The sequence below is a fragment of the Monodon monoceros genome, unplaced genomic scaffold (assembly GCF_005190385.1).
Source record: "Monodon monoceros isolate NGI ecotype Baffin Bay Population unplaced genomic scaffold, NGI_Narwhal_1 Super_Scaffold_11, whole genome shotgun sequence".
NCBI lineage: Eukaryota > Metazoa > Chordata > Mammalia > Artiodactyla > Monodontidae > Monodon > Monodon monoceros.
This window is the reverse complement of record NW_021703767.1, coordinates 76,574,291-76,591,920: the sequence shown is the minus strand read 5'-3', so window position 1 is coordinate 76,591,920 and position 17,630 is coordinate 76,574,291. Positions and strand designations below refer to the sequence as shown.

Sequence of the window (17,630 nt, the reverse complement as noted above, 5' to 3'; positions counted from 1 at the left end):
TGTGAATCATTTAATAGATAACTTGAGTCATTAAATAGTGTTCACATAATCATGCAGCTAAATCTTTTGAACATATTCTGAACATTTAGGTTAAAAGAACATAAAGTCTCATTTAACCTAAATCTTTTTTTTTTTCTTTTTAATGAATGAGAACACGGACTTTGAGAGGAAATTGATTTGCCCAAAATTTTACAGACTTTTGGACAAAGAAAGATCCAGGACCCAGTCTCTGGACTTCTAAGCCAACATTCTCTTCATGACCCATAGGGCCTGTGTGCTAAATTGTTATTGCCCACTTCACTGATTAACCATTTCTTAAGGAAACAGAAACAGTATCTCAGACTTTATGAAAATCTTTGTTTCACTTCTGTGGGAGTTGACGTACACTCATTTGGAGCAATTTTATTTGTGGGTTTTCACCTTCTGGGTTTCAATATAAGTCTTCACACTAAAAATGAAACTGATAGTAATCATGGAAGTTTTTCTTGGTTTGAAATCAAGTCTAGATACAGCTGCTGTGTGTTACTTAGTTTCCAGAACAAATGCTAATCTCTTCCCTGATAGGCATTTTGGAAAGGAAGATAATCTGATTTTTACACAATGTCCTCCTCAAATCATTAATGTTTTGGACCCAAGTTTTGAGTTTTTAATAGGCTTCAGTTCTAAGCAACTTGAATTAAGAGTGGTAAAGTTTCATAAGTTCTCTAGATGCAATTAGCAAGTTCTAGGTTGCTGCCGTTGAAATCAGAGTGCCCACTTGATGAAATGTGATAGAAATATGACCATTAATTGTACTACCCCGGCTGCCACGTGCCTTAAGACTTTTAATAATGTGAGGCAAATGTTGCTGTATTATACTGACAATTTTTATTTTAGAACAATATTGACACACTATCATTCAGATAAATTAATGTAATTCGCAAATAACAGAAATATTGTGTTTAAATACCAGTATATGGTTGGACCCTTTAAAAAGAGCAAGATGTACAATAATTATCAACATGTTAATATAACAATAGAAGTAGTAATCAGATTTTCTTTATCTTTCACTTGTCATGGCAACATCCTTTGAACCAAGACTGAAAACTCAAAATAAATAGAGGTACTGGAAGAATGGAAGTGTGGTTTCAGCATAAGCGCCTAGCTGTTACATTAAAAATATCCTTTTTTAATAAATTTTGATCTGAAATTATCATTTTGCATTATTGTCTCTGCAATAAAAATATGGTGCATAAATAAAAGCTATAATGAAACCTCATGTAATTAGAGTTTTAGCTCTTCTCCACTGAAGTTGATGAGCTTCCCCTTAACTACAGAGTTCAGATTAGTTTAACATTTTCAACTTTCATTTTTGCAGACACAACTTCCTTGGGTGAAATGTCACAGAAATATGGAAGATGCTGCAGTGAAGTTCTTCACACTCCACAATGATTAAACTTCTAAGGAACCTTCTGTAATCCTTTCCAGAGCTTTAACTTCAGTTCATCACATCACAGTATTGTTGTAACTTCAATTAAATTGTGCAGATAATTTCAATGTATGGATATATTTTAAATATATATTTTAGTTATTCATGAACGGTTACTTGGCCCCAAACCTTACTTTTCTAAGAAACACAATACAGTGAAACGCTTTCTATGTGCATTTACCATTTACATATTTTACTGAAGAATAATAACTGAAGACTGATTTCTTTCAGTAAAATTTAGGTACAATCCATTTGTTCATCATTGGGGAACAAGGAAAGACAGTGCTGTATAGTTTCTCTTGAAGTTTTACTTCTCTCGTATCCTTTGTCTGTGAGGCTCTTGGGTAATGATTATGAAACTAGACTTCTCTTATATTCAAATGTCAATCCGGTTCAACCAAATAAAACACAGTCCCAGTTCCAGAAACAAGAGAAAAATGTCTCTGAGCAGAAAAAAACAGCAGTAATTAAGCCCATAAACTTTATTCTCCCAATGAACTAAGAAACACTGCGGGTTGGAGTACATTGACTTAGAACTAGGAAATGAAGGATATTACTCATTTGCCAAGTTTGGCTATCTCATGTCCCCTAACAACTTTCCATTTCTCTAAATTACAACTTATAGTTAATTAAGAGTAGCACTGGCTGATTATGAGAACAACTACACACAGAAGCAACAGATGAAAGTATGGGGAAGTCAAAGAATCACCAAGTAGGAAACCACCAAAGCACTTGGGGCCAATTAAGTTCACCTAATTGTAGCACAGTATATTTTAGCACATTACAATAAACAGTCTTTTTGTTGTTAATCACTCATCTAAGAATCCATTTAATTTGTTTCATATACTGTGTTTAATAAAGCATTGAAGAATATATGAGAATGATTTCTTTAAAAAGATTCAAATTATTTTTAATTGGCCTATGAAAGCATAAGTTTTGGTATTCTGGAAAGCTCAACTCTCAGCAAAACTGTGTTGTTCTTGTAATTTAGATGCATAAGCCCATCGTGCATTGTGCAAAACATAAAGATAACTTATTCCTTGGACCAGAGATTTAGCATAAGTCAGCAGAAATTTTAAAACCCTCTGAAAACACTTCTTTAAACCCTAGTAATCACTGTCAAACAGACCTGATATGTGGGAAGAAAAAAAGTTCAGTCAGCAGAGCAAAGGTTTATTTTAGCCTAAAAAGGAAGACTGTGATGAGAAGGTATAGTCATATCAGAAGACGGGGAGAGAAATGGGTTGTTGTTGATCTTACCTAAAAATGAATTAACGTACGATCCAAAGAACAAAATAAACTCTGACATAGAGATGAACATATGCACTTAGAATACAAAGTGGTTTTGTATATAACTTCTCCTTGAGGGGGGAAATGTTCTAACTGCTGAAAAACTTTAAGCTTAGGAAAAAACTGAAAATGAATGATTCTTTTAATTGTAATAGAGGAGCCTTAGCAAAGAGAACTGAATTTTGCGAAATTTCACTGATTCTTCAATTTCTGTTCATAAACTTACATTAGAAAGTTAGTGGTACATGGACAGATATACTGCAGGACTCATTATTTGAAAGAATTATTTAAGTTATAATTGCTCTTGCCCACCTTTCCCAACTTTCTGATGAATTATAGAAATATGTCTAATTCCTTAGAAGCTCTTTCTTTCCTTTTTCTCCCCTTTGGATATTTGTCAGCTGCTAATCCAACTGGGTACTGTTGGTTCACACTTTGACAAAAGGTATTAAAACCTACTTTAACCTAAAAATTTCTCATGATAAAGATTTAAAGTTGGATTAAACAAATTGATTTCCTATCTTCTATAATTTTTAAATTCAAAATTATGCCTATGGCCTCCATTTTAACTAAAGTAAGAAGTCACAGTGTATCGATTTATACTCTATTCTAATGTGTAATGCATTTGTCTCTAGCATATACACAAGACTTACATGAAGAAAAAAAGAATACACAAGACTTACATGAAGAAAAAAAGAAAAGTGTTTTCTCCACTTATAACTATTTTATTTCATATTTTAACTTTTACCACTACTTTATACAGAGTAGAAAATAAGTCAGCGGTATTCTAGTTTAAAATAAGGCATCCTTTTAACATAGCAGGAAATTTAAGACATAATTTCTGTTAAGAACATGACGAGTCATCTCATCTATTTGTATAACGCATTGTATATTACTAAATCCAGCTATATTTCATTGAAAGTCACCAGCTTAAAGGACTTTTCAGTTAGTTTCAAAGAAATAGATTACTTTTTATTTTTCTTTGTTCCTGTAAAAAGCTTCATACAGCAAACAGTGAATATGGATTTCTGAGTTCTGGTGTTAATTATATAACCAGTTTTTCATGGGGGATATTAATTCCTGGTTACACACACACAAAAATCTAGCAAATTCTACCTTTAATCTACAGATATCTTTAGGGAATTAAACTTCTTAAAGCAAATTATAAAAAGAAAAAAAATTATAAACAGATGACTTTCTCTAAAAGGAAGAAGTATCAAAACCTTTTTTGAATGACATTACCCCTAAAGTTTACAAATGCATAAATATTGTTCAACTGCTCCAAAGTTAATAAATGTGAGATGATGAAAACAGGAGTTTTGTTTTCTTTATGATAATATCATGTTTATGTTCACAACAGGTGTAAATACGTGGGAACATTCAGGCATTATTGAGCAACTAATATTTATGTACATTTAAGTGGCTCCTAACAAGTGTATTTAAAGCACTACAGGCATGTAACTCAACTTGGTCAGTTTCGTGTATTTTTAAATTTTTTTTTTAGCTTAAGCAATATTGTTCATTCTAGCTCATGAGATAGTCTTATCTTTAAGCACCACACAATTAACATCATGTAGATAAACTGCATTTCCCCTGTTCTGTGACGTAACGGAATGCCGGTAGGCTCATCTGGCCAGCTAGTCATTGATATTCTTCAATTATAAAGTTACTTCGACTATGCTTCTGTGCCACAACAGGTGGCAAACAAAAATGAAATTGGATTCCCAGCCTTGAATTGATTAAATAAGTTTGCTCAGACGAGATGTAAACAAGAGCAGTTTGATGTGAAAACGTGGGGGAAAAAATGAAGGAAAATCCAATGAGTTTTTGTTTTGTTTTACTTGACGTTTTTGGTACAATGAGTCTAGTCTCTCACAGACGTGCTGAGAGCCTCAAATAATTTCTGATATTGTGGAGGAGGCAGAGATGAGAATTAAAGGACCCAAAAGCAAATTTTTCTGTACAAAAATTTTCTTAATATCTATCTCTGAAACTTCTAATACATCTTTCTCCTAGAGTCCGATAAACAATAGATTTCTGCTTCTTATAATGTATTCATTTGGTTGTAGTAGTCTCAGTGACAATTGCCCAAATGAACAGAAAAGAGATAGTAGCCAGCATAATCACAAAAAATGAGAAAAGACAATGATGCACATTTTCTATAAATTGAGACAATATAATTTAATTTTCCAAGACATTTTCTAAAATATTTTAAATAAATTTAATAAAATATAATCTCTCATATAAATTGGGACAATATAATTTAATTTTCCAAGACACTGTCTAAAATATTTTAATTGATAGCTCAACAGCCTAGTCATCTCTGGACAAAACTATATGTAGACAATGAATTTATGAAAAGCATACAATAGATAACAGCACTCCCAACTTCAGGTCTACAAAGCCATTCTGATCGTCCCATGCCATTCAAAAGTGCAACTGATTTGTCACCATTATTCACAACATAAGTTTTAAGCATGTAATATGCTGGAGAAATTCTGCCACCGTTTCTTTATGCTTGAAATAGCTACAATCTTTAAGCAGTAAAGTGAGTAGATATATAATTTTGTCTAATGTTCTTATCTTTTTTGGCATCCAGAGGAAAAACTTTAGACACAGTATTTCCAAAAGCAAGCTAAAAAATAAACAAAACAAAATCTTTATTAGGAAGATTTTTGATAAAATGGTACATTTGAATAAAATAGTTTATGTACACCTGAGTATGAGAGAAAGTTTTCTAAAACGAATGTTCAAATGGTAGTTATTAGCCTCATGTGGATCTTTAAATTAATTAAAATTAAATCAAATGTGAAAATTCAGCTTCTCTATCACACTAGCCAAGTGCTCAGTAATGCCTAGTGGCCTGTAACTACCATAATGGGCAGTGCAAATTAGAGAATGGTCACATCATCAAAGAAAGTTCTATTGGACAGCACTGTTCCACATTATAATGCATATAACGCAGTTCAGAGAATACAGTAAGACACACCCTTCTATTTAAGAGTTGGGGTAAGTTAAGTCCCAAAGGGGAAGTCACATAAGTAAAATCAGTGATAAATATGCTTCTATTTACTGGAGAAAAAAGAAGGAAGAAAATTTAAAGTTTACTTTGCAGACCACCAATGATATTTAAATAATTTGATCATCACATTGAGTCTTCACATTCTGATCATAAAGGGATGTTTCAGAAAAATCAAACCAATTTGAACAGCATTTTAATCTTCAAATGAATGAATGAGTCATTTTAAATCTTCTGTGGGTTGTTCCCAATCAATTGTCCAACTTACGTTAGCTTCATCTAATTAATTACAAATTTCTCTAATTTCCTTCAATCTAAGTAGTTTATGAAATGAAGACCTTGGGGAGATGGGTCTTCAATTCACTATTGATTAATAGGATGCACAATAAAAATGAGTTGAAAAACTCAGTAAAGACACTCTTTGCCATAAATGATAAAAGTCTATCGGGCTTCCCTGGTGGCGCAGTGGTTGAGAGTCCGCCTGCCGATGCAGGGGACACGGGTTCGTGCCCCGGTCCGGAAAGATCCCACATGCCGCGGAGCGGCTGGGCCCGTGAGCCATGGCTGCTGAGCCTGCGCGTCCGGAGCCTGTGCTCCACAACGGGAGAGGCCACAACAGTGAGAGGCACGCGTATCGCAAAAAAAAAAAAAAATCTATCTTCCTGCCTAGGTTTCTCTCCCTACCTCCACTCATTCTGTAAACTGTGAACCTAGCGCTCATCAGTGCAAACACGTAGAGTGTTATGATAGCACTCAGAGTCTATTTTTCATTCCCAAAAGAGCCAGCGTTTTCTTTAAACAAAACCACATTCAAATCCTATGCAAGCAGAAGTTTATTTTCAGACAGTAAACTGAAGAACTTGGCCTGCTAATCCAATCTTCTTTTTATAGTATTTTGGAAAGTCCCTTTCTGCCCTCTGGATATTTTTGAATATCTCAGGCTGGAAGGAAAAAGAAATCTACACATCCAGATTTATACCACAAGAGCGGCTCAATTAAGTATGCACTGGAACATAGTTTGGAAATTTTCTGGACAAGTTGAAGGGAACTTTCATGAATGGTATCCCCAGTAGAGTCAGCTCCTCAATGCTTATTTATCATTTATCATTTATGTGAAGGAAAACCCTAGCCAGCATTCTGGTGTCTCTTGATGTCTATCTGGTTAACTCTTGTAATCCCCATTTTTAGCATGATGCTAGGTGTTGGACAGTTATATTTTTAATGAACGGAAGAATTTAGCAGTGGTCGGTCAACTATATATTAAATAATTAAACAAATTACAATAATTCACAGTAAGTGTAAGATACTCTTGCTTTAAGCTGAACCTCTGAGTCCATTTTACCATCATACATTGCTATTTATGGTGGACTGTTTCTAGTTATGCCAATAAACACCACACTTCAGATATGATGTGGGTTGTTTTTGTCACCTAACCTGGGCGTCTAATTCATATGTTTATCACCATAAATATTTACTTTGTTCCTACTACATACACATATGTTTTAATATCTCCTTGCTTAAAAACAAACAAACATAAAGCTTCCTTGACCCCCTCAAGCTACTCTAATATCCCAATTTTTACTACCCTTTAGAAAAAATTTCTCAAAAATGTTGTCTGTTGTTAGTCATTCCTGTTGTTTGGTCATATTCTCTTTAACCATAAGTCCACCAGATAATTCTTGTCAAAACCATTAAAACCCTTCCCATTGCTATTCAGATGGAAAATCTCAGTTCTCATTTTACTGGACCTATTATGGCATTAGAACAGCTGAACTATGTCTTCCTGGAAACAGTTTTTTATCTGACTTCCGAGGCATCTTTTTCTTTGTCGCCTTTTTCCTCGGTAGCTGCTCCTTCTCAGCCTCCTTTGCTAATTCTCTCTCATCTGCCCAGTCTCTAACCTTGGTGTGGCCTGGGACTTGGCCTTGGATGTCTTCTGTTTTATATCTGTCTAGAGTGATTCCCTAGACAGTCTCATCACAATACCACGCAATATTGATATGCAGATAGCTGTCAAGTTTAGATCTCCAATCTGAGTTACTTCCCTAAACTCAAATTTATATACTTAAATCATTACTGGGAAGATTTTGTTATACATGTCATAACAAGCTCAAAATATCTATGGTAGAGGTAAGATTCTCCAACTGTTCCTTGCATTTCTCCACACTCTCCAGGGGCTTCCCCAACCCTGCTAAGTTAGCTTGAGATCATGTGCCTAATTTTGGCAGGTAAGGGTGCATTTACCTCCATGTTTTTCCTATCCTGCTACAATGACACACGGTGCAGGGACAAAGTGAAGGAAAATAACCAAGGTACCTAAGGCTTCATGTAAATACAAAATAAATCTTAAACCAAGTTACACCACTGAGATTGTAAGGTTATTTTCTTGATGTGCTTTGCCTAATTTGTCCCAAAATACACTTTGAAAACTTGAAGGAGGGTGGTACTCTAAGAAGAACCTAAGTTATGGCACAGTCTCAGCAGTTGATTAATGGCAGACAAGGAAATTGATATCATAGGCTAGAAACACGAAGAACCATTTTACAAAGTAGCACAGTATGTGGTAAAACTGACGTCTACAACAGTTCAGGTTCAGACTGTGTTCCTCTTGAATTTCTAGAAGAAAAACTAGGAAAACAGAATATTGGCAGTATTTTTAGATTGCTGTTGGATACACTTAGACAGGTATTGCAAGAAATAGTGAGCTTAAGAAGAAAATGGTGTCTTTGCAAATAAATAAAAAGAGATAGTTCAGAAATACAAGATCTTGAAATATTGCAAGAGCTGTTTCTGGATCCCAAAACTATAAAATGGGATTTAAAATGACTCTAAGTGAGTGACGCCAGGTAAATATCAATTGGAATAAGGGGCTCAGGGCACAAATCAGATTATATGTATAGCCTTCCAAGTATGTTCCAGATGTCTTCAAGGCAACTCAGTTGGGGATGAGAATGCAAAAGAGTTAAAATTGTTTAAAAAAGATTGTGTGCAGGAAATAGCTGAGAAGCTTTCTAGATTGTTACAAGAACACCATTGGCAAAGAAACCATAAACCCTAGCATAAAAAATGTCTTTGACACTTTAAGACCAAATAAACCTTGGGCCTCCAACTTTGTGAGAGTAGGAGGAGACCTGAGAAAACTGTACAATCCTCAAGAAGGGAATATTCCCCAAGGAGCCCATATGATGTGTCCAGGGATGAAAATGAAAAAGCCAAAAAAGCAAAAACCTCAGAAAGGGTGAAGCCAGGGGAAATAACACAGTGGAAAAAGCACTCCACCTACACACTAGCAGGTCCTAATCAAGAAACCATTCTCCATCTCCAGGGTAAGAAACTTTTATAATATTTGCCCAGTGAGATTTCAGAGTTGCTGGAGGCCAGCATTCTTGATGTTGTGTGCCTCTTGTTCTTTTCCTTTGTGAATAAGATTATTGATTGTGATAATCCAGTCCCTGTTCCTCTGCCAATTATTGAATTTTGTCCTTTTAGCTGATAGGTCTGTGAATGAAGAGGAGCCACATTGTATTTGACAAAGATTAGTATCTCCTGGAGGGCTTATTCTTTGTTCTGGGTGCAGCAGTGAAAGGAGTTTGGAGTTGTCTCTAATGGGAGACGGTTGAATATAGCCTATGTGGTTAAGAAAAGATCAAAGGATTGACTGTGGTTGAGGCAGTACTCTCCAAGTACTGTACGTGCTTTCTAACATTTATTAGTCTGTCTTGCCAATATTTTGGTGGCAGCCCAAGTGATTAATTCTAGGCAATGGACTTCAGTAGAAGTGATGCATGTCACAAAACTGAGCTCTGAACTGAGGCAGTTGAGAGCTGGGATGCATCCTCTATCCTTTCCTGTGTCTTGGTAATCTTGGAGGTCGTCAAGCTACAGCAATAATCTAGATGATATAGCCACAAAGTAGAAGAAGGTTGTACTATGTACATTGAACTTTATGATTGGATTTTATTATATTAGGTCTCTGAGATTTAGATTATAATTGGTAACACATCACAGCCTAAGCTATACTAACTATGGAAAGGTCCAGCAAATCTCTATTTCAACTCTTTTCTACCACCAAACTTACCTCGCTTATTAGGATGGGAAGAAGATAGACCACCTATAGCATAAGACATCTCAGCATCCTTTGCCTCCATGAGCTGCTCTTTCAGTTTTTCCAGCTGTTAAAAATCAAATATGAAAAGTATTAATCTTTAATAACAGCAATGTTTTTTTTTCTATTGAAGAAGAAGAAAGATAGACAAAGAAAGGGAGAAGGAAAGATGGAAGAAAGGAAGGAGGACAAAGGAACATAAAAGGAAATAAAAGTAACAAATGAAAATAAACAAAAAGAATTAAATAGAAAAATAAAACGAAACTTGCATTTAGAAACTGGCTGGGAAAGGTCCATGACTTAACAGGTGATCAGGAACAAACAGGCTTATGGTGAAGGAAGTCAAATCTGAGTGTTCATTAATGGGGAGCCTGTAAACACAACCTGTGTAGCTGGTCTTGATATTAAGTCACCTATAATAACCAGTCCTTTTCAAGGAGTTCCGAAGAGTTATGTGAATGTTTGGATTTCCTGAAATATTTGTCCCTTCTAGCAGTAAGTGAGAAGTATTTTGATGCCCTAGGGTTCCCACCCAGAGTGTAAGCCATGTTAATTTTTTGCAAGCTCGCTGATTGCCTAAACCCTAAAGACCTAACTCTATCAAAATAGAACTCAGCCTGAGCTACTGCATGCGTCTGTGTCCTAGATACTAAGAATTGATGGGGCATAATTCTCTCTCACAAACAGCCATACAGTTTGTATAATAGTGGATTTGCATGCAGTTGTGTTTGAGAGAGTTAAGAAATCATCTAATCCAATGATTTTCCAATTTTCTTCATAGCAAGAAGTCAGGAGATAAGGTTGCTAAGGGGCTTTCTGTACCGAAGCCAAATGCAGGTCAAGAAAGCAGCACTTCGGGCCCCTCCCTCACCCAACTAGCTGTTTCAAACAGAGCAGCTCCAGTTTTTTTTGTTTTTTTTTTTTTTGCGGTACGCGGGCCTCTCACTGTTGTGGCCTCTCCCGTTGCGGAGCAGAGGCTCCGGACGCGCAGACTCAGCAGCCCTGGCTCACGGGCCCAGCCGCTCCGCGGCATGTGGGATCTTCCCGGACCAGGGCACGCACCCGTGTCCCCTGCATCGGCAGGCGGACTCTCAACCACTGCGCCACCAGGGAAGCCCTCCACTTTTGTATATTTCATTTACTGAGACCACATACAATTTTGTTTGGAAAAAAAAATTTCCACTTTAAAAAATAATAATAACTTTTGAAAACCACCAATCTAGTTATAGCCTCCTATTTTACAGATGAGATTTAGGTCCAGAGAATTTTAATTCTTCCATGGTCTCATATGTAATTGGATAGCTAGGTCTAGAATCCAGATTTCTAGACATTTTATCCCATGATCACTTCAGTTATGGCTCTGTTCTGTTCTCTTTATTTTTTAGTAGAATTTGATTACTTTTTCCCTAGCGAATTACTTCACTCTTCCTCTAGCAGGAATAAAGGTTTTATAATAGAGTATTAATAATTGTAACAACTATTATGTCAAAAGCAAGTGTCTTTTGGTTATTATTAAAATTGAAATTTTAAGTATTTCACATTCTCACCTGGTTAAGTTCTTCCAATTTGTTAGCCAGCTCTATATCTGCAAGACACATTTATCATATGAAAAATGTACATTGCAAGTAATATTTAATTCATTTCAGGTCATACATTCAAGGAAGACAAAGGTCTTTTTTGTATGATTTGAGATCACCTACCTGTCCCTAATATAAAGGTCCAAGCATTTTTTCAATGCCTGTAATATTGAAATATAATCAGTAATGTAATGAGCAAATACCTAATTTCTATCAAGCACAAAGTTTTTTTAAATAAACCATAGTTCTAACAAGGACTAGTATTTAGAAATAAGCTAGTTTACTGACATGGGGAAACTCTCATGAAATGATATTAAGTAAAAAAAGCAGGACACAAATCTTATCTATATAATTCAATCAAGAAGGAAATTTCCAGAAATGTTAATATCAGCTCCCTCTGGGTTTTACACTTTGAGTATAGCTTTTTTTTTTATAATTGTGTTCATTTTCTTCAATGAAAATATCTTATTAATTTTAAAATCCTGTATTTTTAAAGTATTTATTAAGGTATTGTTTTAACTGGTACACTGTCCCATGAATAGACAATTTTTTTATAAGAACAGATGTTTTCTGAGAGGGTACCACATTATCATATTGTCACACTGTCTCTCAGGTTAGACTTGCTAAGTTTCTGACAATATTTGTCATTTCTTGGAGACCAGTCTGATGCATAATTGTAAATCATATTCTCCTGTTCAAAGAAAAAATAATCTCAGTTGGTGTAGCCTAAATTGCCCAATGGTTTCTACTCCAACCATTTCCCAAATTGAAAGAATTTGATTGCAAAAAAAGTGCTAACTTAACTGCCACAAAACCACAGTTAACTTGTGAAATTTCTAGTGGAAACCTGTTTTGAAACATTTAGTGATACTCTTGAAGCATTTAGTAAAAATAATATTAACTGTACCAGTGAGAATTGCTTAGGTGAGAGGAAAATACGACTAAAGATAACTATTGAGTAACTAGATAGTTACTGATCTCATTAGGACTCTCAAACTGAACAAAATACGATTTTAATATTTTTTAATAACGCCATTGCTTTTAGCGTGAATACGAGATAAGAAAGACATTTAAGCCTTCAATGCAGCATTAAAATTAGTAATTATTATTTTATTTAATATAAATTAACATGTAGAAAGAACAGGTCAGAAGATGGAATAAATAAAGTTTGACTTTATTCTTAACTCACCAATGTTGGAAGGTCTTTGGAGATCAAAATTTTTATTCAGTAGAGCCAGCAATAGTTCTTCGCGATCTGTATCTCCTTTATCTAGAAACAATTCATTTCCTGTAATAATTACCTCAATGTAGTGAAACCTCCATTTTCAGTCTGTGTCACTGAACATGTTTCTGATTAAATACGTTTTACAGGTAACTATAATCACTATCAATCACTATCAATGTGTATACTCACCAATAAAATGTGTATAGAGAGAGGTGTGTAATCCAAAAAGATGGGCTGTTTTAACGATCGTTGAATGTATGTGAACACTCAAAGAGAGATTGTGAGAGAGAGAGGGAGGCAGAGATAGAGAATATACCTGGAAGGTTACAGACTAAATTTTACCTGTAATTATTTCTGGGTTAGTAGAATTGCAGGTAAATTTTGCTTTCTGTTTTTTCATCTGCGTTTTTTTAAAATTTTCTACTATTGTGTTTAACATAAGAAATACGAATTAAAAGTTGTTTTTAAAAGAAAAAATAACATTTGATTTTGAGATTTTATTTGATACACATTAAAATATGAGCCTTTTTGTGTTCTGGGAATTGCCTTTGAATCATCCAAGGCAACCCTGTGGAAGAGGTAAGACAGTGCCTACTTTTTCCATATTGATATCTTTCCATCTTTGCCCATTTACCTCCCAGCCTACTCATTGGTCAGATGCCCAGCTATCTCAGCACTCTAAAAACAGAAAAATCACCCAAATTTTCATAAATACTTTAATTCTGGAGTAGAAGTCAGGACAATAGACTTTATTCAAGCTATAAAAAATGAAGAGTCAACAAGATTTTAATGCAAACAAAATAATAATTAGTATGTTATAAACAAAATGAACTTTGTGAGGTGGCCTAAAAAATCAAACCTTTATGGTACAATTTCTATAGGATCGTTCTTCCTCTATCTCCTCATAATAATTGATATTGTGTGGACAAAAGGTAGATTAGTGAGTTTAAAATTTAGGAGTGGGAATATTGTGGTTTCAGTTAGAGAAATGGCTCATAATTTAGCTAAATTCTTCCTTTAAATTTTTTCTCTTTCCCTGTGTCTACAAAATGTCAACTAATGAACTCAAGAAACTAAGTGGCTAATTAAAGGAATGAAAGCTTTGCTGAGAAAGAAAATAAATGACTTGGGGTAGGTGGCAGCGTCAAAATTTTCTGCATTGACCAAAAACACTTATTGTTGCTCAATTTCCTCAATTTCAAAGTTCCTCAATTTCCATTACTTCACAGACATAGAAAGTATTTGTGAAATTCTAGGTTTTTTTTTTCTTTGAGTAGTTAAAATAATAGACTAGCAATGGAATTTTTGCTTAACATCAATTAAACAAGGACCCTTGGAGATAATTTAGTTTAAGAGAAAGACATGACCATGCAATAGTGTAGTAATTTTTTATTATAGCTGTTCACTAAAATGTTAAATTACAATCTTTAAAATGCTTTAATTGAAAAAAATAAGGAACATTGTGTAGCCAGGTGATAATGATTATTTGTTTCAGAAGGAGAACTGTGATAAAAGAAACAGATTCATTGCCTTCAGTTTAGGGAATTTATGACTAGGAGGAAGGTAACTAGAAAAATGATGATCTGAAGCTTTTGTTTGCTTAATTTACAGCCCACTTCTCTGCATATTTAAGTGGAACATTTTTTAAAAAGACAATTAATGTATTTACCATTCTTTACCAGTTTGGTTTCTAGTAATTACACCTGAATGACTGTCCTCAAAAATTCTTGTCACTAACTTTTAAGAAAACCACCTTTTGTAGGAATCTCTGAGGAAAAAGTTTTTTCAAGAAATTAAAATTTTTTTATTTCTAAAGTTAAGTAAGATACTGCCTAAGAAAAATAGCAAATAAGTCTTATTTCTTGTTTTTATTTTTAGTATTAAAACACATACAGCTTTAAAAGAAAAAAAATGAATGTACTTTTCATCTTTCTTTGAACTAAAAGTTAGTGTTGATAAAGGAGATGTTTGAATAAAAAAATACCCAAGTGCAGATACCCCTTTAGCACAAATGATGGCAAAGTTGCTCAGACATGAGAGAGTGATTACTTTTGCAAATACACAGGAAAAAACTGATTGATTACTACTTGAGATACTGAAGCTTAAAAGACAGTTGTCTCCTGCTTGTCATTTGAATGTGAAGATTTTTAAGGGATATAGACAAGAAACTTTACCAGAAAGAAACCTGGAAACCCCTCAAATGATAATATACCAAAAAAATTAAATTGCCGTAGCCTTTCTGGTCACAATATTCACTCCTCCACCTTTTGTGGTAGGCAGTTTGTCCAGTTTCAAGCTTATCCACTGAGGCAGGCTTTCATACGGCGCCAAGCAAATGAAAGCTGACAGATTGTGCCATTGGTCTTGCATGACGTCTAACACAGAGGATGGCGACCCCTTGGTGTTCTGTCAGCAGACAAATGCTTATTTGAAAACAATGTGTTAAAAGACTAAAGTAAGTCAAACACTTAGTTGCTTTGAAAAATGTGTACATGGAGAGAAGCTCACTCTAATCATTGACAATTTAGATTAGAAAATAATCTTCCCAATAACTAATCTTCTCCATTTATATATAATGAAACTGAGGTCAAAGGGGGTCCCAGAAAGAAACCTTTCCTGTATGTTGCCAATGAAATACACATATCAATATGTGCTATTCTGGGATCAGAGTTGTTATCTAATTATAAGCTAGCAAAATGTTTGAGTTGGATTTTACTGTATTTCATATACACATGATATCAGAAGTTACAGTTAACACTAACTAACATCCTAATTTTGCAAAGTCCTTTATGAATGGCCAGATATTTCCCTCCTCACACATATACACTGTGTTAAGAACACTGAAAATCCTATTATTTCACAGGAAAAACAATGAAGTCCTACCAAGTACAATGATTTTGACTGGCCAAAGACAAAATGTGAGTGCCATGGATAAAATCCAGAATCTTTCATTCCCAGGCTTGTATTTAGGTCTCAGGCTTGTATTTGTTTTTCAAAGGGAAAATCCCTATAAATAAATAATAAGAGTTTCTGCAATTTTATTTCCACTGTCAAAAGAACTGCTCTAATTTTCATTGACTTTTAAAACACATTTGAAGCAAAATGGTCTAGTAAAGTTGAATTAGATCTGAAAGGGGAAACTTAATCCCTTTTCTCAACCCAGTGTCATGTAAAGAAAATTTATTACATTCTGTCTTGGTTCCCCCAAGTAAGACAAAAGTAAAAGGCTATCTCCCTCTTCCTGACAAGGAGATCAGTTAGATGATAGATCACCTCAGAGTTTCAAACTGGAAGATATTAAAGAGCAATATTTTTAAGTTACTATCTTTAAAATGTAAAGAAATGTATAAAAGTTTCAATGAGGTTAAGTTGCTTGCCTAATAAATCAGCATTTAATCTAGCTCCACTGATTCCCAGATTAAAAGCTATTTCCACTACAGAATGCACTGAAAATTTTAAAGAAAGATCAAGTTACCATATTACAAGAGCAGAAAATTATTTTCTCTAACTTTATCGTGGCATATGTTTGTAGACGTCATAAATTAAACTATTTCATTTAATATAAGTACCCTAAGTATGTTAGAAATCTGATACAGTCCATGCGTAATGTGGCTGTTAGCATCGTCCTCCTGAAAGTACTATGTAAATTTCCCCATGCATTACTCTCCCCAAATCTCTTCACACACAGGTTTCTTTCTTGATGTGTTCTACTAGGGACCACTCTCCTTTCAAAAGTAACTTATTAATAATCTCATTGGATGAAAATCTCATTTTTCTTTCCTCAAGATGTATTTTTGAAATATGCATAGCACTATCACTATTTACACATTCCCATCTTTGGTCATGGAATAGAAATAAGAAACAGATGCCCCTGGATTAGAAAAAAAGAATGTAGTTGAAATTAATTTAGTACAGTGTCAGTTGAAATTAATTTACTTGAGAACAGCATCACAGATTACATGTAATTTAAAACAGCAACTACTGAAGGGCTGTTTGATTAAATCATATTGATATTTAAAACATTATTGCTATAGTGGTAGAAAAATCAAAGCAATGCAAACAGGAAGATAAGGATTATTTACCCACCTGTAGGATTTTAGATTCGTACGTACATACCTTGGATAAAATATGGCAGCCCATGCACCGATTCTAAAAAGAACATTACAGATAAAGTTAAGAGTCCGAAACAAAGAGTGGTTGAGAGGATCTTCTTCATGTTAAAAATCTTCTGCGCTAGCAGAAAAACTGACTATCCAGGTCAAGACGAATATTTCAATGGCTCTGGAATGCTTCAGAGACCACGTTTAAAAGGTGGCAAATGTGCTTCTACTACAAATGATCTGGACAAAGAGAAAAAAACTTATAAAATGTAGTGCACCCTGTCAACATGATTCACTTACTTGGAGAAGTGACAGGTTTGCTACTCAGTCAATGACAAGAAGAACCCAATCAATATATCTCATACTTGCCCATTTCACTAAAAGCATGCATTCCTATGCATGCACGCGCACTCAAACACATGCATAGCATAAAGCAAAGACTGGGACTAGAGACCTGTGGGTTAGCTTTTCATAAAAATGAAATGGGAACAATGCCCTTCATTTGGCTGATTTAGAGCCAAACATGGTCTTCCGGATAGTAATGTTATTTGCAAGCACCACTTCATTTTTAACCAACCAAACAGATTTGAGCTGGGAAGAGCTCAAATTTGAAATGAATCATAATGGGTACATTAACATCTCACTCTGTTGGAGAGGGATGGTTTCATTTTGCTGCAAGCAGCACTTTTAAAAATTAAGGCTGAATCTAATTAATTCAAAGTTGGCAAGTGTCCCATCAATTACTCTCTCTAATACTTGCTTTAATTGTGTTAGTTTTCTTTTTAAGTCAAAGTCTTTCAGTATATCTGTAGTTCCAATTTTATGGCTTTGAAGACGCAACAATGA

General features: G+C 34.6%; 2 protein-coding genes across 2 annotated transcripts in view; one reads left to right on the top strand and one right to left on the bottom strand.

Moving 5' to 3' along the window:
* OSTN (osteocrin) overlaps positions 1 to 2,343 on the top strand; it is a 37,997-nt gene extending 35,654 nt beyond the window's left edge. The window contains exon 5 of the mRNA XM_029215018.1: positions 1,358 to 2,343. The gene's annotated coding sequence lies outside the window, so the exon portion shown is untranslated. The remainder of the gene's footprint in view (positions 1 to 1,357) is intronic.
* A 3,024-nt stretch (positions 2,344 to 5,367) lies between these two features.
* Positions 5,368 to 16,900, bottom strand: UTS2B (urotensin 2B). The gene is made up of 5 exons (XM_029213841.1): positions 16,801 to 16,900; positions 12,649 to 12,747; positions 11,430 to 11,467; positions 9,856 to 9,949; positions 5,368 to 5,393 (listed from the first exon to the last, which is right to left on the bottom strand). The coding sequence occupies exons 1-5, from the start codon at positions 16,898 to 16,900 to the stop codon at positions 5,368 to 5,370; spliced, it is 357 nt and encodes a 118-aa protein (XP_029069674.1).
* Between the last annotated feature and the right edge of the window lie 730 nt (positions 16,901 to 17,630).

Bases quoted from the DNA above. Each gene is read 5' to 3' on its own strand.
- UTS2B (XM_029213841.1), bottom strand. From the start codon at position 16,900: ATGAAGAAGATCCTCTCAACCACTCTTTGTTTCGGACTCTTAACTTTA. The intron at 11,468-12,648 runs GTGAGTTAAGAA...TGTGTCTTGCAG, and splicing joins CCAAAGACCTTCCAACATTG to ATATAGAGCTGGCTAACAAA. The intron at 5,394-9,855 runs GTAAGTTTGGTG...TTTATTTTTTAG, and splicing joins TTCCCATCCTAATAAGCGAG to CTTGCTTTTGGAAATACTGT.